The 25,574-nt window shown below is 40.7% G+C and overlaps 1 protein-coding gene across 3 annotated transcripts in view; it reads left to right on the top strand.

Annotated features, from left to right (window-relative positions):
* Positions 1 to 258: 258 nt before the first annotated feature.
* Positions 259 to 25,574, top strand: part of F13A1 (coagulation factor XIII A chain) — a 165,805-nt gene continuing 140,489 nt past the window's right edge. For 2 of the 3 annotated variants that reach the window (XM_047102950.1, XM_047102948.1), the window contains exons 1-3: positions 259 to 362; positions 2,296 to 2,443; positions 13,659 to 13,847. In XM_047102950.1, the coding sequence (XP_046958906.1) occupies positions 2,314 to 2,443; positions 13,659 to 13,847 (319 nt within the window). In that variant the 5' untranslated portion in view covers positions 259 to 362; positions 2,296 to 2,313. Of the gene's footprint in view, positions 363 to 569; positions 715 to 2,295; positions 2,444 to 13,658; positions 13,848 to 25,574 lie in introns of those variants that run through there. The other variant, XM_047102949.1, reaches the window with a different exon arrangement.

Genomic DNA, 25,574 nt, shown 5'->3' with positions numbered 1-25,574 from the left:
GGCAGAGGCAGGGTCTGCTTGGCACTGGAGAGGGGCTGCAGAACCGAAGGTGGGGATGGCCAGGAGAAGCAGGGCTGGACACTTGGGAGTCAAGGGGGTTGTGGGTGGGAGGAGGGGCTCACTCCGGAATAACACAGCAGGGTGGCAGAAGTAAATAGGAAGTCCTAGAAGCTGCTTGGTTTGCTCCAGCTGTCAAGAAGGGGGAGGAGAAAACCCTGTGGGACGGGGGAAGAGGGTGGGGGCTGTTAGGATGTTATTTAAGAGCCAACTTTCTTGTCCTTTTAACTGCGTCCTTTTGAGGAAGTGTCCCTGAGCAGCACAGCGCCAGCCTGAGGCTAGGGCACCTCGGGAGGGGACCGCAGGTAAGCAGCCCGGCAGCTGCGAGCCTGCAACCAGGAGCCAAGGGGCCCCCCGCTCGGTCTGCCCCCTGCCTGGGGTTTCCGGAAATCCCTCAGCGGGCTGCTCCGGGTGTAGGGGGCGGGGGAGGGGCAGCCTCCTTGTCCAGTTCTGTTCCTAGTCCCTATCTCCGCGCCTACCCAGCGCCGCGCCACTTCCATCAGAGGGGGCTCCTCAGGCTCTCTTCCACGTAGCCCTGAAGGCACTGCTTGCAAGAAGGCCACTAGCTGGGAATGAGGGACTTGGGAGTGCTCCCCCAAGGGAGGACTCTGGAGGGGTGAGACAGAAGGATGGAGAGAGATAGAGAGATAGAGCTAGGTAAGAACACTTACTTGGCTCGGCTTTCTGTCCCTGTGCATCCTCTGTTTCCTTCCCAATTCGAGAGCTGAACTTGAGCCCCTGCCTAGCCCCCTACCCCCCACTCACCTGTGAGAAGGGAGTGCTTCTGCCCACCCAGCCAGGCCTGCACAAGATCCTCTTACTGGCCAAGCACCTGGGGATCCCCAGCTCTCTGCTTTCTGGGTTCTCTCTCCCAACAGGCCAGTGCCCTGCTGGGCTCTGCTCTGTACTACCCCCAAACCCTCTCTCCCCTAGTGATCCTAAGCCCACCCTTGTTATTCCCCTGCAGAGGACTGCTTTTTCCCCTGCGTTCCCTCCATCATTAACCCTTTCTCCTTGTCCCCTGAGTTCACTGGAGACTTTGTGTAAATATGTCTGTAGGTATTTATGGAAACCTATTCAGACTTTATACTTGGAAACATTGCTATCTCCGTCCCAGACCAAATACCCTAGTAAGTGATTATCTTGTCTCCAGCTGTGTTGCCTTTGCTTCTAGAACAGTCTACTCTGGTTTGCCTCTATAGTGGAGGCTCTTCATCTTTGGAGGGTGTGCTTGGTTTTTAAAAAAAAAAAAAAAAAGCCAAATAGCCAAGAGTCATCACTGGGTGATCCAGGTGATCAAGGTGAAAGCTTCATTTGGGTCAGAAACAAGGGCTCCCTTTATTTGGTCAGTCGGTCAACAAGTACAGACTGGGGAGTGACAGTGAGGTGTGTGGTATTTGAGCTGGCTCCTTGCCTGCACAAACTCCGGAGGAAAGGGAAGTAGGCTTGGAGCTAAGGCACTGTTAGCACCACTGACCAAGTACATTTAGAGAAAGGCTATTTATAGCCTTATTTAAAATTGCCAATGTCCCCCCCCCCCCACAGACTCCATCTGCCTTCTCCTCTGTGTGGTCCTGGCTCCAAAGTAATGGCCACCTTCTTATACCCCTTTGTGTTTACTTCTGGAAAGTGTGGGCTCCACCCTAACCCTCACTAGACTCTAGGTCAACAATCCTCTGTTTCGTTCTCCGGTGTACATCACAGCCTGGCACATAGTAGGCCCTCACTAAACATAGGTTGAATTACACTGCAAACATGAATGCTTTAGAGGATGCTGCTTATCTAAACACGGCTGGATGAGGTTGTTCTTAAAAGTAACTTAGGCTTCCTAAGCCTGTATGAAATGGACATACATACAGGCATATGACAGTAAACATTTCTCACAAAGATACAGCCTTTAGAGGTAATGAAGGGATTAAAAAAAAAAAAACCTGCTTTCTAAAATCGTTTACATTTTTCATTCTTCAAATAACGCCCTTTTCTTCTGCTTTCCATATGTTTTGACAAACAAGAAATCTCCCCAAGATCCTTGGGGAGCTATACTCCATCATTAGACTAATCCTTACTGCCACTTCGCAAGTTTTATTTATGCGAAACTCAAAATGTGTTGCTCCAGTGCTATCTCACACAGATATGTCTGTTTCTCTATTTTTGAATCCTTGTCTCCAATGTAATTCACCTCACATTCCTTTTCTGTGTCTCCCTTCCCCTCCCCCCCCCCCCATCCCTCCTCCCAAGGAGCTTGTGAAGCTAAGAATGTCGGAGACCTCCGCACCTGCACTTGGAGGCAGGCGAGCCCTGCCCCGAAACGCCTCCAATGCGGCAGAGGATGACCTCCCCACTGTGGAGCTGCAGGGGCTGACCCCCCGGGGCTTCAACCTGCAAGGTACAGGCACAGCCACCTGCTTCTCCCTGCAGGTGCTGGCTGGGTCAGCACCCTTTGTCTCCACTAAGCTCCCACAAAAGAGATGCCCCTGCCAGTGTCTGGTATTAAAGAAAAGACTCCCAGGCCTTCTTTGGAGTGGTTAAAGGACCAAAGACTCAGATTCTCGTCCCAGTTCTGCCACTTAATAGCTTTGTGATCCCAGGGAAGTCACTTTGTCTTTCTACCTCTTGGCTATTTCCTCTATAAAACAAGGGCGCTGGCTTAGCGGGTGCTTCTTCCAGGGCTACCGTTCTGTTTTAAAAATACTCTCTAGCTGGAAGTTTCCACTTCCAAAATATTGTGGCTGTTTTGATTGTCTGGCTTGTGCCTCCTTCCTTCTCCCTCCTCCCTCCTCTCTCCATCACTGTGAATTTCAGAGCTGGAGAAAGATGCCAGACTCTGACAGTAATGGAGATGGAAACCCTCTATTTGTCTCCAGAGCAGTCTGCTGAGCAGGTGAGGCAAGCTGCTTCCCCTGCTCTTGCCTCCACTGATCCCCAGGGACCTGCTCTGGGAGTAGCAGCCAGAAGCTGACCTCCGCTCAGCCCTGTCAGCTGTGATGGGACCCAGGTGCCAGCAGTGGCTTGGTGACACAGGTGCCATTCCCTTGGGCCATGGCAGGGACATTCAGACTCATGTCCCTGAATGGCATCTAGCAGGGAGCACTTTTTGTCAGTAGCACACATGCACCAAGCCCATTTTTGGTCCTGAGGGGGCTCTGTGCTAAGTTTCATTGGGTGTGAACACCCACTTGCTTGGGTAGGTGCCCACCATCACCTTGGGGTGTGTGGCTAATTTGCCTCATCAGAAAGAGGTCAGCAGTTGAAAGCAAAGAAAAAGAACAATGCCGATCACTAACAAGTCCAGCAAATCAGAACTTCTCGACATTGTGGACAGATTTGATTGTGTTACTATCACATCTAGCTGGTTGATATTCAATTGTGAAAACAGAGAGAGATCTAGTACCATCCATTAAGGTACCATCCAAATTTGGAGGAGAGAACTCACAGAAGGGCATCTTCAGCTTAATAGAAGGGTCCGGACAAACTTGTGAACTTGTAGTTCTGAGCTATCTCTCCCAGCTGGGTGCCACATTCTCTACAACTTCATCAGTAGAGCCACAGAACAGAGTTAAAAAGGACTTGCTAATCCTCATGTTATAGGTGAGGAAGATTCAATCATCTAAATTCTCATGTTACAGGTGAGGAAACTGAGGCCAAAGCAAGTAATTAATGTCCACTCCTTCACGGACCAATCTAAGATAGGATCCTTCCTTCCTTCCTTCCTTCCTTCCTTCCTTCCTTCCTTCCATCTTTTGAATGTAAATAAAATTGGAAAGCATGAGCATGTAAAATTATCAAGCAGATTACCTTGGTGTATTCAGTTTTCTAGAAAAATTCCCCTCTGGCAGAGAAGACTCTGGGCCCTGGGGAATGGTGGCCAAGGTGCTAAAAGAAGAGGGCAGGAAGAACAGAAAGAGAGAGGGGCACAGGATCAGTGAAGAGAAATGTGCACAGAGACAGTGAGATGTAGCAAAGAACACCCTGGTCCGAGACTCAGAAGACCTGGGTTCTGTTTCCACATTTGCCACTTGCTTACTTTGTCACCCAGGGGAGCTTCATTTTCTCCATCAGGAAAATGGAAGCAATACCTACTTTACAGCTGCCATTGTGATCAAATGACCAGTGCCCATGAGACACCTGATCCATAGGACGTGACCTACAAATGCTCCTTGATTCAGAAGCAGGTTATCATACCCTACTAGGTTAGGGGCCCACCACAGTGAAAGGGGCCCACCACTTCCAAGGGGAATGTGTAACCACCTGCAGGGTCTGTCTACCTGAAATCTGAACAAAATGTTGCTAATAAGAAATCAAAACTTCCAGAAAACTTGAGCAGGTGGGTTGATTTAAAAAACAAACAAACCTGGGTTTACTGTTTTTTGTTTATTTTTGGAGGCACAGGTGGGGAATTATATTGAAGAGAATTATTTGGAAAAATCAGTCATCATGTATCCACAGCCCAAGTGACATTCTGGGATACCTATTACAGACCTTGGCAGAGGTGTGTGAGTGTCCAATGACTGTACAATGAATGAACAGTCAGTCACTGGAGAATTGAATGACTCACCAGCCCTAGAGTCATTATAATCTTATTATTAATAGCATGTTCCAGATTTCATAAACATGCATGTATTTAATGTGAGCTAATTGCTACTCACTATGAGAATAGGGTCTCAGAACCCAGGGAGCATAGAGGAAAGTCCTAGATGAGTAGAACAGAAGAAAATACCAGCGTATAAACCACCTGATCAAGGAGGACTGTCTCCTACTTATCCTTTATATTTCAAATTTCTCTGACACGAAATACATCAACTTGTCCCAAGTTATCCCCTGCTAAAGTAGTCACGGTATTTAACTTCTGTCTTCTTGCAGTTTATGCAGTGACCACTAGGGGCGTCCAAGAGGGCTTGGATCTCCCTGAGCCCTTGCCTGAGGACGCTTTGGCTCTCAAAGTCATAAGGCAAACTCTCCTCATTTTTTCCAAAAGCGTCCCTTTAGCAAGCTACTTGTACCAAGCTGACTGAAAAGGCAGAAAAGCAAGAGGAGGAAAGGGGGGAAATGGCAGATTTTTCGCTTCAAACAGCCTTGTGGCAGTCGATGTATATAATATACACTGAATGTGAATAATACCCTTAATTCATAGCTTTTGTGAGTATTTGGTTAAGAATGACTTTAGCCTGCATTTCAGATTGTATAAACTCACATAAAGTTCCTCCCATCCAGCAGCACACTATTTACAAAAAATTGAAATATTTGAGGTGACAGTGAAACCCCAGAGATAGGACCAGCTAGTCTCACTGGTGATGTTTGACATCTTCATGTGTTTTTAGGGGTCCTTAATGCCCTCTTCCGAACTCAGTTGTAGCTGAGAATGGTATGTGAAAATCTCCTCAGATTTCTAGATTTGCATCTCTTCCTATTAGACTGTTCTGCATGCTCAGTGGTTATTTCTGAAAATCTCTTTACAGTTTTCCTGGTCTCAAAGGTTATTTTAGGAGATGTAATGTTCAGGAAGATAACCTCATATTCTTGGTCTGGTTTGACTCTGCATTGTTAACCATAGTGATCATTTACAGTAATGATTATAATCCTTATTGGATACATCTAATGGGATCAATTCAACTGTAAAGCAAGTCTGGATTTCTAAAAAAAAATCAAATGCAGGAGAGATCTCGAATCTTTCAAGCTAATGGAGTCTTGTACCTTTCTGAGCATCTCCTCCTTCCCACCCCATTCCCTGTCAGAACCAGATCAACTAGTTAACTAATTAATTATAAATCTCTCCTTTGTGCAGAATAAACCTCTCTGGGTTGAAGATTTTTAAAAGAATAAGAAAGACATTTAATGTATGATTCAGAAATGAGGTTGTATAGAATCAATTCATTCTTTCATTCGGTTTGTGTAAAAGCATTTAATGACTGCCACCTGTGTGTCAGGAACTATGCTAAGTTCTCTCTGGGGACACAAAGATGAGTAAGCCAATCCCTGGCTTCAAGTGGCTCTCGATTTAGTAGATGATATAGACACAGAAAAGATCATTGAAATTCCATGCAAAAATAGCGTAACAGAAATTATGCCTATTGCAGCAAAAGAACAGAGAAAGGAATAACTTGGTGTGGGTACAGTGAGAAAGAGGACAACTGAGTTGGGTCTCAGAGGATGAATAGGAGTCTTCCAGACAGGCAATGCATGGGAACTGCATTTCTAGCAGAGAGAACAGTATTTATCAAGTAATGGGGATATGGTGGGGGATAAGCCTGGGGAAAGTAGGCAGGGACCTATTGTACACTGAGGTACACTGAGACCTTACCTTTCCTCCTTGCAAAGGATTCTAAATAGCAAAATGAAATCATCAGAATTATGTTTCATGAAGGCAATTCTAATGGTGAGGGGGAAATGGAGAGAAGGAAATATACTTGGAGGCTGCTGTTGAGATACTTCCAGCAAGAGAAGAGGTAGGCCAGACAGATTTCAGTCCCTGGAGAAGATGCTGGTCTCACTTCTTACTCCAGCTTGCTCTGGGCAGCTAAGCATTTCTTATACAGTTTACAGTACAGGACATTTGAATAGCAACAGTTGAAAAACAATAAGCTTCTTTTTAAGAAAATGTTTTTAATCATTCTAATTAATGATACTTTAAAACTTGAGGTTTCCAAAGGAAATATGAGAAAGGAACTTTTATCCTGTTGTTTCAACAATAAGCAGACCTACTTCCCCATGGACAGTATTTATGCCTACACTTTGGTAATAATATTACCGAAGATTGCACGGGGATTTCATTTCACTAGGGAATTCCTAGGATATGAACCTAAACATTTAACTTATCTCAAGATTCCATCTGTGACAGGTATAATCATTCTCCAAAGAATATTTTTACAACCTAAGGAGAAAATAATCTACTTTTTTTCATATTAGGGAAAGGGTAGGAGGACCAGGAAGCAGCTGGTTCATGAGGAGAGATTTTTTTTTTTTAACCAGTCCATTTTCTGATGTGTTTGGAATTAGGCTAAATTGTGTTAGGTAGACTTTTTGAAAGCTGTCACTTTGAAAGAGCAAGCTGCCAACTTTCCAGCTACAATATCTCTCTAAAGCAAAAACAAAAACAAAAACAAAGTAGCTTAGCAATGAGTGGCTCTATTTTGCCAGGAACCGGGCTTGGACAGGGAGAAGCAAATTCATTTCCTGTTTATGGCGAATGGAGCCTAGATGAGAAGTCTCCTTCAATCTAAACTATGTCTCATTAATCCAATAAGCAAAGCAAAAATCAATATGCCAGCTTAATGAGTGTTTACTTTACTGTTTACTACATGAAGAGGGACAGCACTGACCAAAATGGACAAGAGAAAGAACTATGATGTTTTTATATCTATGCTCAAATTTTACAACCAACATCTATAGACCCCTTGCTATTGCTAGGTATTGTATAAACACCAAATACAAAGCTTGATCTGTGGTGACTGTCCATGAGCAATGAAAAAAGTGTTGTTTAATCAGTGGTTTGACGACCTCACCTTATTCCCCAGTGCTCAGGCCAACCCCTAGCAAATCCACAGAGCTATGCTGTCCTTTCCTTCTCCCTCTAACGATAAACAACCCTGCTGGTTACCCTTCCATATGTCTTGTCCATTTGACTAAAGTCTACAACATTAGTTCTTTAAACTCTTACTTTTAATGTCGCTTTTAATCTTCCGTGTCTTGGTCAAGTTTTATTTTTTAAATGAAATGTTTTCATTGGTTTAAATTATTTTAATATGCAGTTTTATTTTAAGAGATTACAAAGGGAAATCTTACTAATCATTGCCTTGGTTTTTCCCCACATAGAGTACAACCGTAGTTTTCCATGATTTTTTTTTTTTCCTTTTTTCCTGTAGGCACTGACCTGTTGGAGGATTGTTGCAGTAAAGAATGAAAAGATCATTTAGAAAAAAATAGAATTTTTTTTTTCAACATTTATTTATTTTTGGGACAGAGAGAGACAGAGCATGAACGGGCGAGGGGCAGAGAGAGAGGGAGACACAGAATCGGAAACAGGCTCCAGGCTCCGAGCCATCAGCCCAGAGCCCGACGCGGGGCTCGAACTCACGGACCGCGAGATCGTGACCTGGCTGAAGTCGGACGCTTAACCGACTGCGCCACCCAGGCGCCCCAAAAAATAGAATTTTTTAAAACTCCATACTTAGAATAAGCATTATCAAAATTATAACATTGCAGACTACATTATTTTAAAACAAATTCTTCATGGGGCGCCTGGGTGGCGCAGTCGGTTGAGCGTCCGACTTCAGCCAGGTCACGATCTCGCGGTCCGTGAGTTCGAGCCCCGCGTCGGGCTCTGGGCTGATGGCTCGGAGCCTGGAGCCTGTTTCCGATTCTGTGTCTCCCTCTCTCTCTGCCCCTCGCCCGTTCATGCTCTGTCTCTCTCTGTCCCAAAAATAAATAAACGTTGAAAAACAAATTTAAAAAAAAAAAAAAAAAACAAATTCTTCATGTATATGCTAACATATGTTCATTTTATATATTATTATTTAATTTATATTTATAAATATATTTAATATATATTTATGTGACAAATGTAAACATATTATATATATTTTTGCTTTCACTATGAAACCGTAGTGGTTTTTTTGGCTTATGTTTTATAGACTCAAAAGAATCTATTAGTACTCTTATTTACCTTATGTTATAAGTAATATATGAATTATGAACTATCAAGGCATGGAATCTTTATTCCTGTCTGAAATGAAAGTGCTACTCTGGGGGCCTCATATTATGAAACCACAGATCACTATCTTCAACGCTGTACAATATATAATATACTATACACACATATATACAATATACTATATATAGTCCTGAAATTGGTATCTGTTAAGAATGAAATTGTCTGATAAATAACATTTAAAGGACTCCCGTGATTAATCTTCTGATAAATAGAATATCCATTTTATGATGAATAACCAACTCTAAGTTCCAAATTTTCAGGCATTACATTTGTTTAAAGTAAAAAGTGGCATATTTCCCATGGCGTCTTTTCACGTCTTCCCAGGTACAGTGAAGATGAGATCTTGTCCGCAAAGGCTTATAGTTTCATAGATAAATGGCCTATATTAAGATGACACAAAGTGCTTCATGATGATAAATTTTTATTAAAAAAAGGAAAAACATATTCTGGGAATATGGAGGGGAATAAGGAGGGGAAATTTATTTCATCCACTTGTGGAAATGCAAGAAAAGAAAAGCAAGCCTGTCTTCTCAGAATACACCTCCCCATTTTGCAGGTGATAAAACGGAGGCACAGGAAGTTTGTATAACTGGTCCAAAGTCATGGTGATAGTCAGTGCCAGAACTGGGATTTGAGTCCAGAAAATCTGCCTCGAAAATCTATACTCTTATCCACTATGCTATTCTCCTCTCTTAATAATAACAATGATAATACAATGAAAATAATTTGTGAGAATTTGCTAGGGCCAGACACTGTGCTAAAGCAGTTTATATATATTTTTTCATTTAATCCCTACACGAACCCTGTAAAGCAAACATTCCATTATCTTTTTAAAGGAAAGAAAACTGAAGCTCAGAGAGATTAAATAACTTCTCTGAGGTTGCACAATTAGTAAGTAGTGAAGCATCACCCGGAACATATTCTGCAAAACACTGAACTCCACAGAAAATAGTCCCCATGAGCATTTAAGTTTGGAAAACATGGCACCTATAGGATATTTACAATGCACATCAATATATTAAAGTCTCCCATAAATCCTGCAAGAATCCTGATTGACTTTGGTTAAGCAGCATTTTCCCAAACTGGTTTAACCGTGGAACTCTTATTCTTCCAATAGATATCAGTACCCCACAGAAGTAGTACTGTGTTTCACTACTTCAGGGATAGACTGACTTTAACCAGACTCACTAGACATTAACCAAATTCATTAGACAAGTTCATGGAACTAGAAAGCCAGAGTTTTCATTTGCAATAAGAATAAAACCAGTGAGAGCCAGATATTAAAACAAAACAAACAAACAAACAAACAAACAAAAAACCTTGAATTTGTCTTTCTAGCTTTATATTTCCCTTTGGCAAGGCTGCTTGGGAAGCCAAGGCATAAAGCCAATATACTTATTTTCAGGGGCACATTATCATGGAAGAGGTGGTGGGATGAGATGAGGCAAATCCTGGCAGTGCTCCAGAACCAGTGCTTTCATCACCTGGAGGCAGATTAGACTCATCCCATCCTTCACCTGGAGTGCTATAGCAGACTCTCAGCCGACCTTCCTGCCTCCAACACTGCCACCATCCATTCCTTTTCTTACTCTGTCACCAGAAGCAGTTGAAATTTATATACATAAATCTAATCATGTCATTTTGCTGTATCAGATTTTTCACTGGATCCCCAGTGCCGTTAAAATCCAAATTACTCACATGATCTACAGGACTGGCATGAGTGGCTCCGGCTTACTTTTCCTCTGTGGTCCCACTAGCACATTCCAGCCAACCAATCATGCTTCAATTTCTTAAGTAAACTACGCACTCTCTTGCCTCAGTCTTCACTCATCCTCCTCTCTCCCTGAAACATCCTTCCCCACCCCTTTTTCTACCTGGAAAACTTGCTCACCTTTCTGACCATTGTTTATATACCTCACTTCTTCCAAGGAGCTTCCTTAATCCCCCCTGCCAAATCTTGGTTACAGGTTCCCTATACCTTCCAGATACCCTCCTCCATCAAATACCCTGTACCACTTTATCAGAATATTTATGGTGCCATGTCATAACTATCTTTTCAATTTTTAGTATCTACCACTGTTTATTTATCTAGGTTGTATTTACTAGGCAGTGACCTAATCAGCATTTATATTCATATCTTGAATGGCAACATAAAATGACACACATAAAATTCCTGGAGGACAGCAAGTTGGGGAGAGTATTAAATACACTGAATATATGCTTAGGGTCTAAAATTACATTAAAAGCTTGGAGCAATTAACCAAATGCAATAAGATGAAATTCAACATAGATACATGTAAAACCTTAACACTGAGCTACAAAGAAGAAAATCTTTGCATAGATATGGCTAAATAGCAACATAAGTGAGTGGTTTCTAAGGGTCTAGATTGAGTCCTAATCATAGAAATGACATCACAATGTATTTTTAAGGCTTTCGCTTTATCAGGTGCTTCACGTTGATCAATAATAAGATAGAACTATTTAAAATACTAATGATATCTTGGACTGAAATAACAGAAATATACTATTTATTTGGAAAGATGTAGTGGTCTCATTGTTTTTCATTGGGAATTTATAAAATGGAATATATTCCAGAACAAAGTAGTGGGTAAAAGGTCTGGAAAAGAACAGTGGAAGAAATGGTTTTAGTCAAAGGAATAGAAGCTTTTACATACCTAAGGAGTACCAGATGAAATGAATAGAATGCATTCTATATTTATCCAGAAGTCAGAACCAGGATCCATTGTTAGAAAAATTGCAAGGAAGCAAATGTCAGTTCATCTTACGGGAGTTTTTCAAATAATTAAAATTGTTTAAAAATGGACTGTTCGCCTTGCAAGATAGTGGGTTTCCCATTCAGATGAAGACAAAAAGCCTAAGCATTCGGGCTTTCAAGATGTTTCATGCAGTACATAGGTCTATCAGATGCTCTAGAAAGTGCCTTTGCCCTCAGAGATTCTGTGAGGCTATATCAGTGCATTCCTTCCAATCATGCTGATGGAGACCTGATTAAACCCATTTCTGAGGATTAAGTTTTTAGACATTTAAACAAAATGAAACGTTATGGAAAGGTACAGTGTGAAGAAAGATGACCAGATGAGTTGATTACTAAGGTCCTTTTCAACTAAGACATTTATGATTCTCTAGCTCTTTCTGAAGTTGGCTTAACACTGGGGACTGTAACCTTAATAAGGTCAGAGAACTTAGGGGAAAGGCAGCTTAGAAGAGAGAGGTCTAGAGAATTAAACATCTTCCACCCACAGCATAATGGAAGGAAAGTGCCCTTCAGGGGACCATGTTCAGGGTTCTGCGATGGGGTAAAAATAAAACTGTATCTTGCACTTTCTATGTGCTGTAATATCACAGTCACAGTAACCCACTGAGCATCACACCGACCATCAGTTTATATTTAAGCTCTCCACAAGTAAGACTATGGCCCCACTATATGCCAGGCATAGTATGAGAGCCGTCGTCATGTTATGTCATTGAATCTTTGTAGAAATTCTCAAAGTTTTAGTATCCTCATTTGAAAGGTGAGAAAAAACTCAGCTGCTATGAGGCGACATCCCTTACCTAAGTAATTAAGACGCCTGAGATTCACATTCAGGATTACCTGGACTTTGAATTAATGAAGAATGTTTCAGGAACTCCTAGACTTTTGAACTGGAGAGTATCTTAATGAGTCCAACTTCTTGATTTCACCTATGAGACAAAAATGGGTTCAGAGGGGACCAGGTGTCCTTTTACACAGGATTCCTGTGTAAAAGCAAAGGAAGGCACTGGAGTCTTTGAGGGTGATGATCCAGCGTGATACAGACTCAGCAGCTGTGCACCCTGTGTTCACAGCCATGAGGGCAAAGCATGCAACAGGTGGGTTCAGGGAAAGGGTGGGTGGGCAGGAGGCTAGTGTACCCCCACCAGCCTCTCTCATGAATTCCCCTTTAGAATTCCAAGTGTGAGCACAGAAATCTGTCTCTAGACTAGATCTTGCAAACTACAATGTAGATGGGTAGAGTGACCTCCACGTTGAGTGATCATTTGCAGAGGAAACGGGAGAAAGGTGGGAGGGGATCTAACTGTTACCTGGTGCTATCATGTCTCAAATAAGTGTATAACTGACATATACTCTCCCAATTCCAAAAACCAAAGGAAAAACCTATAGATTTTTTCAGCATACCGTGGTTTGACTTCCAGACTGGTCATTTAGGAGCTAGGGAAATGTGAAGCTTGTTCCTGCATGTTCAAAGTGGAAACCGTTATATGTATCTCAATGAAATGTCAGTATCCTTTCTCCACACTTGTTCTTTTCTTTCTTGCCTTTGAGGAATCAGATCTACTTTTAGAAATAACAAAAGGAGATTTTTGACCCTTTCTAAAGTAAGAGGAGAATTTTGGATTAAAGGTTAACTTTGTCCTTGTAACATCTCTTTGAGGGTTTATCATATTTGATTCTTCCCTTTTTAAAGATAAGAAAATTGAAGTGGCTATACTCTGCTTATCCCTAGTTAGTGACATAGTGAGTTGGTAGTCATGATGGTGACCACCTGCCATCATGAAAGAAGTGTGAGTGTAGGAATGTGAAGACTTGAACTCTGGTCCTAGTTTCTCTGTACCTAGACCTGTATGGAGGCATCATCAACACTGCTCTGTCTATCCTACAAAAGTGCCCTGTGGTATAAAATGAGATTAGAGGGGGGGAAGCTTTTAAAGTCATTGTTAGAACAGGAATGTCACAAGAGACTGACCCCCAAATCCACCAGCCCCCTGTAGAGGGTTCTATCTAACGGGCCTCATTAACTTGCTTCTTCAAGAAAAAACAATCTATTTTTTTTTGAGTTTGTGGTTAAACCAAAGTTACTCAATGGTTTCCCTTAATTGTTTTCTATGTGTGTAGACTACCTTAATGTCACAAATGTTCACCTGTTCAAGGAGAGATGGGACAGCAACAAAGTGGACCACCACACTGACAAGTATGAAAACAACCACCTGATTGTACGTAGAGGACAGTCTTTCTTCATTCAGATTGACTTCAATCGTCCATACGACCCCAGAAGGGATTTCTTCAGAGTGGAATATGTCATTGGTAAGTGCCACACATAAGTCATGTCATGATAGTCCATCTATGTCATCACATCATGATTGTCATGATATCATGGGTTGCATAGTAGAAAGGGATACAGGTGCAATTGTGTTATTTCCTAGAATTATACTGTGACAATTGGCTGGACCTGGGACCATATCCAGCTCCAGGACAACCTTATATTCTAAGATGGGTCTGTATAATGCCAAACACCAATAATTTGGGCCTACCCTGGTAAAATTCTTACATACTAAAAGTGAGTACAATTAATACAAAATGTTAGTTAATTAAATTATTTTTCACAAATGGCTTTGCAATCCTATAGTGTGGCTTTTAGTTTATCAGCTCTACTCTTATGATTTATTTGGTTTTATGTACCAAAATTATTTGCAATTCTTAGTATATAATCTCCATACAAGCATTTCCCAAAGTTTGCTTTGCTCTAAATTGCTCCCGTGTAATGGCTCATAAAATATAGACCATCAAATAAAGTTCACTAAACATTTATACTCTAATCTCCTTTTGTAGGCTGACAATACACATTAGCTTAACAGTTCAAGAAGGTACCATTTAAGTCTGTTTGGTTCAGTGTTTCCCCAATTAATTTTATCCTGGAATCCTTTATGTTATAGCTATTAACATTTGACACATTTTAGTAAATATTTATCTAGACATTACAAATATAGCAAGTAAACACATGCACAAAAAACCAAAAATGGTTCGATATCAAAAAAGCTGTCCATACAATCCTATATATAAATAAAATAAAAACCAGGCAATCAAACTAATACTCACTGAAAGGAACATATTAAACTCAGCAGCTGTTTTTTTAAAGACTTTAAATAAGATAAAAGTAAAAGAAATCTCCTCAATTATAATAAAGATTATTTACCCCAAACCAACAACTTTTGGTATCTTAAGTGGCAAAAAATTCATTTAATTATAATCAGAAATTAGGCAGAGATACCTGTTATTGTCATTCTTTTGTTGTTGTTGTTGTTGTTGTTGTTGTTAAGCATTGCTTTCAGGATTTCAGCAAATGAACAATTTAAGAGAAATATCCTATAAATACTGGGAAAGAATAAAATTACATATTTTGCTAATGCTATGATAGTGTATATATATATATATATATACCCAACAGATTCAAGAAAAAAAGCACAGTGTTAAAACTGGTAAGATGGCTGGATATAAAATAAATTTTAAAAAGTCAATAGCCTTTCTCTTTAGCAGTGAGGACCTAGAAATAGAAATAAGAAAAAATATTCCACATATAAAACTTACTAAAACTATGAGATGTAAAAACAAATTTTAAAAACCAAGACACACAGTGCAAATAAAGCAGCTATTAAATCTTAAAAAGAGACATGAAAAACCAATGAAAAGACAAATATGGTTTTGGATGTGATATCTCCATTTTTTAAGTCTCCCCAAATTAGTATATAAACATAGTGCATTTCCAATTGGAATCACAACAGAGGATTTTTTTTGTCTTGAATAAAATAACAGAGTTCATTTGTAAGAGTAATTACTTGGCAATAATCAAGAAAATGATACAAAGAAAGAATGAATAGTAGAGCACTTTCTATAAGAAGTATCTATTAGAACATACTATCAGAAGTGTTTCGTGGAACAGAATAGAGAATCCAGAAATAGATCTCAGTATGTAAGATTATGTAATATAGTTGTTGGTTTCATGGAGTAAGAAAAGTACATGGGCTTTTTGGCTTTTTGTTTGTTGTTTTAATAACGTATTTTACATCTCGGTATTTTAGTATATATGTATATTTTATTGGGTGTATATATTTGTTACATGTAAGTATATGCACTTGACATATTTTTGTATTTAATATATTTATCTATACATGTGTAATTATATATATTATTTTACATGTATATATATTTGGTTTATACATACCAAAATACCATAAGTGACCATATATATGAACAAATGACCAAAATATAAATATCACAAGTGAAATCAATGGATAAAAGAGCTGGAAAAATATTCAGAACATACATATGAGATAAAAGGTTAATGTAGAAAAAAATCTCTTACAAATTGACAATCTGAAGACAAGCAATAGAAAAATAGACAAAGTATATGAAGAAACAATTCAAAACAGAGAAAATCCAGATAACCTGTAATCATATGAAAACCATGCTCAAATTCATTGGGATTGGGAAAGCCAAAGTCATTTATATCCAACAGGCAAAAATTTAGAAAAACTGTAATAGAAAAACACACATTGCTGATATAAATGTACAATTTCATAACCTCCTTAGAATGCAATTCAGCAGGATCAGTTTTAGGATTATCAGTTTCAGGATATTAAGAGGACATATGCCTTTGAGCTAACAACTCCACTCTTAGAAATCTATACCATAGGTATTTAAAATCTAGTTTATAAAGATGGCTATTATTTACTGCAGCATTATTTATAGTGGCAAAAAATAAAAAAGTCTCTTAATAATGGAATGGCGGAAATATTCACACAATGAATTGTTACTTTTAAAAAAAGAATGAATTAGACCTATGCCAGATGATTTCAACAGAGGTAGTATTGAGGAAGCAAAATATGGAGGAGTACCTATGATCTTCTCTACATGCAACTGTGTTCATGCATAGGTCAATAGAGTGTTGTGAGTGCAGAAAAGAGTAAGAAGCACACACATAGGTGATGATATGCATTCCTTGGTGGGAGGGTAGGAAGGAGGGAGAAACAAAAGGAAAGGGGAAACTAGTGAGGAAGAGAGAAAAAAAGCAAGCATGATGATATCATTATATGTACGCATCTAGATAAAATTATTGATCTATGTGGAGATATACATATGTGTATATATGCATATGTATAATTTATATATACATCTAGATTTATACATATACATTATATATATAAAGAAATTACAAATAATACAATCAGAACTAAAAATAAATAGCACTTCCTTAGAAAAAAAGTCTCTGGCCCCTAACTACTCAAGGTATATGGTTTGTACTCACTTTCATTTACAGTGCAAATTCATACATAAATGTGGGGAAATTGGTTGAAGCCAGAGTGGAAATGGGAAAGGAGGAAGAGAGATGCCTGAGTCAGAATGAACATCATCAGTACGACGTGTGGGTTCTGGGCAGAACTGTTTATTATCCCAATTGTGGGGTAAGAGAAAGAAAAACTAAATCACTATTCCTGTATGTTAAGTGAAATGTAATAACCACAATTTCATTACATTTAGGGAGCAGACTATTATTGTTCATATTTTTTAATACAATTACTTCAGGTGAGAAAAGACTGCACAGCTAATATTTTTCACAGTATTTTTAAATCTGATGAAAATTTATTTTTATTTCTTTCCCTAAGTGCATTTATCTCTTTCAAGTGTGGGGTGTGTGTGTGTGTGTGTGTGTGTGTATGCACATTTGTTTGGAGTAGAGTCGATTAAAATGCCCTTCACACCTTTATAATGTAATGATCACTCCATGTGAGTCAACAAACACACTTTTGAAGTTCCGTCCCCAGTTTTGCTCCAACTACACAGGAATTTTATCTCCTTCACAGCCAAATATTTAGTGCAGCAAGGAGGGAGGAAGCCTTTGTCCCTGAAGTGGACTTGACTGAGGTCTGAGGCTCTTTCCACAGACCGTTCAGAAAATAGCTACGATAATGGAAGTCTTAGGAAAACTGACACGATGAGTGTGAGGTCGGGTTCCTAGTGAGAGCTGGGAGCCACCGGGACAGCATGCCTAGTCCTGAGGGAGAAGGTCTGGACACTACCACAGTATCCCCCCAGCGAGCATGTGAACTCTTTTACAAAGGACTTTTTTCCTTCCGTAAAAAGGTGGGATGGGGGAAGCATAGCAAATTTGCCTTTGAGATAAAAATCTATATATTTTAAAAACCAACACGTATTCTAAATCCTTCTTAGAGCCCATGATGTGTACTTTCAGAGTTAAGCTGTATTCCAATGCGTATAGCCCATAATAGGCATCATTACATTTGAGGATTTTGTATTTCCAAATTTATTGCAGAAACAAGGAAAGAAAACTAGCAAAATTCCAGAGTCTACTATTTAGTGCATGAGAATTCAAACACATTTCTAAAGGGCTGTAAAAGACCAATGATAGAGGATTTATCCAAGGCAGTCTCCTTTGTGCATCCCAGGTCATTCAGGGGATGCTATGACCGCCCGAGGTTTCACCACCAGTGGTAGGACCAAGAGTGAAAAAAAGCACATTGTGGGACGCTCATGGGGCTCAGAGATTTTTCTCTTAAAATGCAGTATTTCTTTCAATAGGGTTGAATAAAACCATGAAAATTGGATTTTAAAAGTGATTATTGTAATGAGAAGAAATGTGTCAAATGTGCACTGGAAATGAAATTAAGATCAAAGTGTTATACATGTGGGTGCACCTCCATTTCAGGAAACATAGAAAGTGGAAGTAGTGATTTAAAAAACAGAAAAGAGATGGGTGTCTGGGTAGCTCAGTCATTTAAGCATCCGACTTCAGCTCAGGTCATGATCTCACGCTCTGTGAGTTCAAGCCCCATGTCCGGCTCTGAGCTGACAGCTCGGAGCCTGGAACCTGCTTCAGATTCTATGCCTCCATCTCTCTGCCCCTGCCCCACTCATGCTCTGCCTCTCACTGTCTCAAAAATAAATAAACATTTAAAAATTTAAAAAAAAAACAGAAAAGAGAATACTTTGTAAAAAATAAACAACACATAACAAATCTCAAATATTTATTTTAAAGTGTTTATAACACAATTAGATTTATCAGCACAGATCAATTTATGCACTACTTTCAAAGAATATAACCATGGCCTAGAGCTAGCTATTATTATGTTAAAAACACATAAAAAAGTAACTTTACACTTAATTGTTTCCAGTTTGCATTCAGTTCCTTATTATTGTTACCTTCTCTTCCCCCGTGACTTTATGTAAGATGAACTGGGATGTGTTAACTCACCGGAGTTTCCTTTTTAAATGTTTATTTTTTGAGAGAGAGAAAGCTCAAGCAGGGTAGGGGCAGAGAGAGAAGGGGACAGAGGAGCCAAAGGCTCTGAGCTGTCAGCACAGAGCCCAATGCGGGGTTGGAACTCACAAACCATGAGATCATGACCTGAGCTGAAGTCAGATGCTCAACCAACTGAGCCACCCCTGTGCCACTGAAGTTTCCTTTTGTTACTGTCTTCAGAGCCTAAGGCATATGATTTATTTATAAGTGATTCTGCCTTTAAATCAAGTTTTTTTTCTTTCTTTATATTTATTTTTATTTTTTTAAACATCTATTCGTTTTTGAGAGACAGAGAGAGAGAGACAGAGCATGAGCACGGGATGGGCAGAAAGGGAGGGAGACACAGAATCTGAAGCAGGCTCCAGGCTCTGAGCTGTCAGCACAGAGCCTGATGCGGGGCTTGAACCCACAAACCGCAAGATCATGTCCTGAGCCAAAGTCGGATGCTTAAACGACTGAGCCACCCAGGCACCCCTTTCTTTATATTTAAATATTTAAATAAATAGACTCTGTCAGATGGTCCCAGCTTAATCCTTTGCTGGATCCTCTGGTTAGAGAAAGTGAACAGGGGAATTAGTGCATCTTCTTGGCTAGGGCTTTCCATGCATGAGCTACAGATGGTCTCCATGCTTTGATAACTGTGTTCATTAGTTGCTGGAGGAGCACAGCCATCTCTGTGAGTTTGGTGGGATGTGTTAATGGATTTGAGGAGGTGGGGTAGGGCTGAAAAATGTTCCCAGTAAGGTCTATGGAACCTTTTCTTTCTTTCCACCTCTGAGCCTAAAGCCATGACATATCATGAAAGGAATGGAGCAGGATTAATTATAGATTTTGCTAACCTGTAGCTGCAGCCATGAAAATTTAGGAATAGCTGATGGTGACACTTTGTTATACTTTAACATGGGGTCTCCTTCTTGTTTGATACTCTGTTGAGAGAAAGTCATTCTGAGGAAAGAATTCTGAGCTGGATTCCTTACCAGCCATCCCCCTCAAAGCAGCCCTACCCAATTAGCCCTCCAAGGAGAAGACAGGGTTCATAAGCAAGTTCCTTCCTCCCTGGGCCCAATCACACAGCCCAAGGTGTGCAGGCCAGCACTTGGCAGATCTTCTTGCCTTTTCCTCAGTCCCTCGGTGGCTCCCCCAGCTCCAAGCTTCATATTTCTGGTGATGACAGAAAGAAGAGGGGAGGCATGGCCTCAGCAAAGCCTGTTCCTCCCATCAGGACAATGAAAGCAAACTGGTTCAGCAAACTATTCATGTCTCATTTGCCACCCTTATCTGTAAGAGAAACCATTAGATTATTTCATTTTTTCAGTCTCTTCAGAGGAGAGGGAGAGGGAGTGCTAAGAGCGGATACTGGTGGACACCCAGTGGTGTGTGTTAGCAAGCCCCTTCCAGCTTCACCATCCTGTGAGTCTGAGAGTGCAGCTCACTGACAGCACACTGAGGATATTTATCCTGAGCCCAGGTGTTTACGGGACAATATCAATTGCACATATTCTGAATTTTTTTTTCTTTTTTAATATTTTTTATTCATTTTTGAGAGAGAGAGAGAGATAAAGAGAGAGAATGAGCATGGGAGGGGCAAAGGGGGGAGAGCAAGGAAACAGCCGCAAGCCCGATGTGTGACTCAAACTCACAAACCGTGAGGTCATGACCTGAGCCTAAGTTGGATGGTCAACTGACTGAGCCACCCGAAGCCCCTATATTCTGCATTCTCAATCACATAAACCATTGAAATATCCTCAATGCTTCAATATTTCTCTTCCACGCATTTCTTGAATAGCATTCATGGAAAGCCAGTCTGGGGTGTCAGACTCTGATGCATCTTAAGGATGGGTGTGACATCAAAATTTCTCAGTGGGGGGTTCAGGATTGGAGAGAGGGTTAGAACCTGGATTAGGGCAGTCATTGTAGCAATGGAGAGGTTGGATGGGATTTGAGGAACATTTGGGTGGCAAAATCCACAGGACTTGTGATTGGCAGTCTGTACAGGCAGAGGGGTGGAAAGAGTCAGGTACAGCTCCCAGGTTGCTGGGTTGTGTGACTATGACAATAGAGGCTGGCAACTCCAAATGAGATAAAGAATGCAGGGTAATTGGGAGAAAAGGGTGAGTGTGGGAAACGGTAATGATGATAGTGGTTCCCACTGATAATTCACTCACCAGCACTGGCAACTGTGCAGAGGTTCTGTGTACTTTCCATTTAATGCTTTAGGCACCCCTGTGGGCATGGGACTAAGGTCATCCGCATTTTTCAGATGAGTTGAGTGTTGGAAGAGTATAAGTAACTTACTCAAGGTCACATCTGGAGAATGCTGGGGCTACAATTCGATCCCAGACATTCTCTCCTAATCACAATGCAGACTACCTTCACCAATGAAACAGTGGAGGCATAATGGGATTCGGTTTGAACCTGCTGAGTTTGCAGTACTTGAGGGATTACCCGATAAACATGTCCAATAGACAGTTGCTGAAGCTTAGGGACTTGGTTTGGATTTCATACATTAAAGATGGGTGGCAAGATCATTCAGACAAAGTAAATCAGGTAAGAAGCAGACTGAGGCTCAAATCCTGAGAGCAAACAACTCTTAAGGAATCAGTCCAGGAACTAGAGCCCCTGGAGGAGACAAAGACCATGTGAATAGATAAGTATAAGGGAAAATCAGGGAGTGCCGTGTCACCAAATCCAAGAGAGTTGGGTGTTTAAAGTAGAAAGCATGACCAGCTTTATCAAATACAACAAGGAGATGCAGAGACATAAGAACTTCCAAATGGACTCAGCAATTATGGGGGCACTGGTTACTCAGGGAGAAACCAAATTTTAATGGTTTGAAAGTAAATGAGATGTGAAAAGTGGGCATAGAAAATGTGGACTTATCCTTTTGGAAGAGAAGAAAAGACAATTTGGATAGTAACTGGAGAAGAATGTAGGTTAGATAAGGTGGTGTTTTGGTTTGGGTGTTTACGATTGGAGGTACTTGAACATGAAGGGAGCCGTGGGGGACAGAGCCAATAGGTGAGGAATCCTCAAGAATCAAGAGAAACGCTGGTGGCTGATGGAGAATGCTGGAAGAAGTGAAGAGACATGGATGAGGGATTGTCTAGGAAGAAGAATCTGTTTCCTCTGAGGGTGTTGAGAAAAAGATATGGGAGAATGTGACTGCATTAGGTAGAAAGATAGGAAACTGATCATGCCTGATAACCTCACGTTTCTCAAAGATGTAGGAGGTGAGCCGGTATAGCAGGAGCTGAGGAGTGCAAAGAACCGAGTCTTATATCTGAAAGCATAATCCAGACCCTTTAAGACTTCTGGTTCCCTTTAGATTTTTGGCTCAGAGAATCCAGATAAAGTCACCATCCATTGGGCACCTGGGTAGCTCAGTCGGTTGAGCATCCGACTCTTGATTTCTGCTTGGGTCATGATCCCAGGGTCGTGGGACTGGGCCCCTCGTCAGGCTCCATGCTAAGTATAGAGCTTGGGATTCTGTCTCTCTCTCTCTCTCTCTCTCAATCTCTCTCAATCTCTCTCTCTCCCCCTCCCCCACTCATACTCTCTCTTTCAAAATAAATAAATAAACATTAAAAAAAAATCACCATCTGTGGTTTTCATAGACATAGCGCAGTTTCTCTGCCAAGATATTTCTTGCCCCAAATCATGTAGCTGGTAAGATCTAGAGAATTATTTCTTAGCCTATGCTCTCTCTACTATCTCATGCTGTGTTTTAATAAAAATAGGACACCCATTCCATCATTTTGAAGCAGCATTTATATGGGATGTCATTTCAAATTTTTCCTTCTGTGTGTTTCTGCATTGACGATAAGTATGTTCATTTTTAAGCCTTTGTGACGTGACGAATAATGGCATCTAAGAAACTAGGACAATGTTTCCCAGAGTGTGTTCTCTATGAACACGTGTCATGTGAAAGACTCCTTTAAAAAGTGGTCAAATGCATTTAGGTCATGCTGTGTTTCATACCTTTTCTTGGAGAGTCCCAGCACACATTAGTATTTTAAAGTCTCTGGGGATACGCAGCGTTAAAAAGCAAATCTTCTTTAGCCGTTAGCTTCCCCAAATTGTCTTCCTATAAACACTACTCTACCATGTTTTTATTTTCATAACACCCTTCAGTAAAAATGCACAACTCAGTCTAGGAGAGGCTGAGCTACTGTTACAAATTACCTTAATTCTACAAAATACTGTAGTCTATGGGTTATGGTAAGTTAATATACTATCTGCTTTTTTTTTCTCTTTGACACTTTAGATTTTGTGCCAACATTAAAATAACTAATAAATTTGGCACTTCTGTTCACCAACTTTTCTTTTCATAAAGGATTACTTTACTTTTCTTTTTACATTTGTATATATTTATTTGCCAGATTTTTGTTTGGCTTCTGTTACCATAAAGTCAATTTACTTTCCTTTTTAATGTGTTTATTGGACTCTTACTGAACACCTTTCATGTGCAAAGCACTATATTGGGGTTGGAGTAGTAATATATGTTCATTTTCTGCTCCCAAAGAGTCTGGAGGGGACAGCCAGCACACTAAGAGTTGAGCTGAATGCCTGTATCTTGAGCACAATGGTTGGAAAGCATCTTGGAGAGAGAGATTGACCATGTGACTAGTTGGAAGAGCCCCCCGGAAAGTGCTGGATCTCAAAGGATGAGTAGGAGTTAATGCCATGAAATGGGAAAGTATATATTCTAGAAAAAATAATGTGAAGTTCAGTGGGGAAAGAAAAGTTGGAAACATATTGATGCCCTCCTATGCCTTGACTTGAAGTTTAGATATTATTCTATAAACAGTCTCTGTGGAAGATTTTTTTATTTTTTTTTTTAATTTTTTTTTTCCAACGTTTATTTATTTTTGGGACAGAGAGAGACAGAGCATGAACGGGGGAGGGGCAGAGAGAGAGAGAGACACAGAATCGGAAACAGGGTCCAGGCTCTGAGCCATCAGCCCAGAGCCTGACGCGGGGCTCGAACTCCCGGACCGCGAGATCGTGACCTGGCTGAAGTCGGACGCTTAACCGACTGCGCCACCCAGGCGCCCCTGGAAGATTTTTTTAAAGGAGTATATTAAAAAGCTGTAAGTGTCTTCTTTTTAGATTACTGTAGCAGAGCATGAAAGATAAATCGGAGGGCTGAGATTGTTGTCAGGGACAGCAGTAGGAGACTTGGGCAGGGTAGGAGAAGGACTGTTACTATTGGATGACAGAGTAAATGTGCAATACATCATTCTATATGATTTTTTTCCTCTTTAAAAATTTACCTTATAACAAGAAGTAGTAAAATTTAGGGTTTGTTTGTTTTTCTTTTTCTTTTTCTTTTTTTTTCATGGTCAAATAAGACTCACCTGTAGTAACGTAATATACTATGGTCTGAGGAAAAAGAGTGTGCTACAGCGACTGATACTTTGTCAAGCATGGAGTCACATCAGGGATGATAGCTCCTCTGATAAAGGGGGTGGGAACCAGCACAGTGGATGGGGAGGCTTTGGGGTCAGGCAGACCCAGTGAGAGTCCCAGTTCACCACTTAGAACAATGACAAAATCACTGAACCCCCAAGTGACTGTTTTCTTACCTGAAAATATTTACTTCTGGCAGCTATTTATGGATTAAAGGAGATAATGTATATGAAAGCATTCTTCTTACTCTCACAACAACACTGGGAAGCAGGGAGGGTAGGAGTAAGCCTCACTGAAAAATCTGGAAACTTAAGTGCACAAGGATTGAGGGATTGACCCAGGGTTAAGCAGGGGAGGGGAGATCCCCTGTCCCTAGCTTCCCCTCAGATGATCAGAATCTTAGCTCAGTGGTCTGTCCACTTCAACCCCTTTAGAAGGCAGATGCATGGCCAAGATTGTGATCAAATAGTAAAATTAATCCTAGTTATGTTGTTTGGTATATTAATCCATTTATTCTCCTCTAAATTCCGTGATTGTCTACCTGTAAATGGGTACTTTTGCTGAGGCACTAGCTTAGCTTGACTCTAGATACAGGTGACTCTTCTGCAGCTTTCTATGGGATCAATTTCCCACTATTCTGTATTCCGCTGGTAATGCCCCACCCTCACCCTGGGTCTGAAGAGAGGGCAGTGAGAGAGAAGACGGCAGGGTGAGCCCTCAGAGACTATGTAGTCAGGACCAGTGGCACTGAGTGAGGTTCTCCAATGAAGGACTATTACCAAATAAGAACATGCTGTCAAAAAGGCAAATAGGAGGCCATTGCTCTCTCTTTTCTTTCCTGGTAGCAAAGCAAAGGTAATGACCATTGAACCTCCAAACAAAAATATCCAGTATTTACAACATCCATGCTGACAGCTTAATTAATCAAATAGAAAGCCTGACAACCCACAGGCCAAGTTCTGCTGGGAATTATTTGCCTACAGTTCCAGCTGAAGTGACAGAGGTTGTTTAGTCTCAAAGTAGGAGGAATCTACATCCATATTCTAGTGCAAGAGACCTGCAGGGAGGCCCCTCAGCCCTGCCTTGTGACCCACATCCCATCCGGCAGAGCTGGAGATTCTTTTTTTTTTTTTTTTTTTTTTAATTTTTTTTTTTCAACGTTTATTTATTTTTGGGACAGAGAGAGACAGAGCATGAACGGGGGAGGGGCAGAGAGAGAGGGAGACACAGGATCGGAAACAGGCTCCAGGCTCTGAGCCATCAGCCCAGAGCCCGACGCGGGGCTTGAACTCACGGACCGCGAGATC

The sequence above is a fragment of the Lynx rufus genome, unplaced genomic scaffold (genome assembly GCF_022079265.1).
Source record: "Lynx rufus isolate CCGP_SWC_20201006 ecotype Redwood Valley unplaced genomic scaffold, mLynRuf1.p SCAF_6, whole genome shotgun sequence".
In the NCBI taxonomy this organism is placed as follows: Eukaryota; Metazoa; Chordata; class Mammalia; order Carnivora; family Felidae; genus Lynx; species Lynx rufus.
Note: the sequence above shows the minus strand (reverse complement) of the source record. Positions and strands in the feature narration are given on the sequence as shown.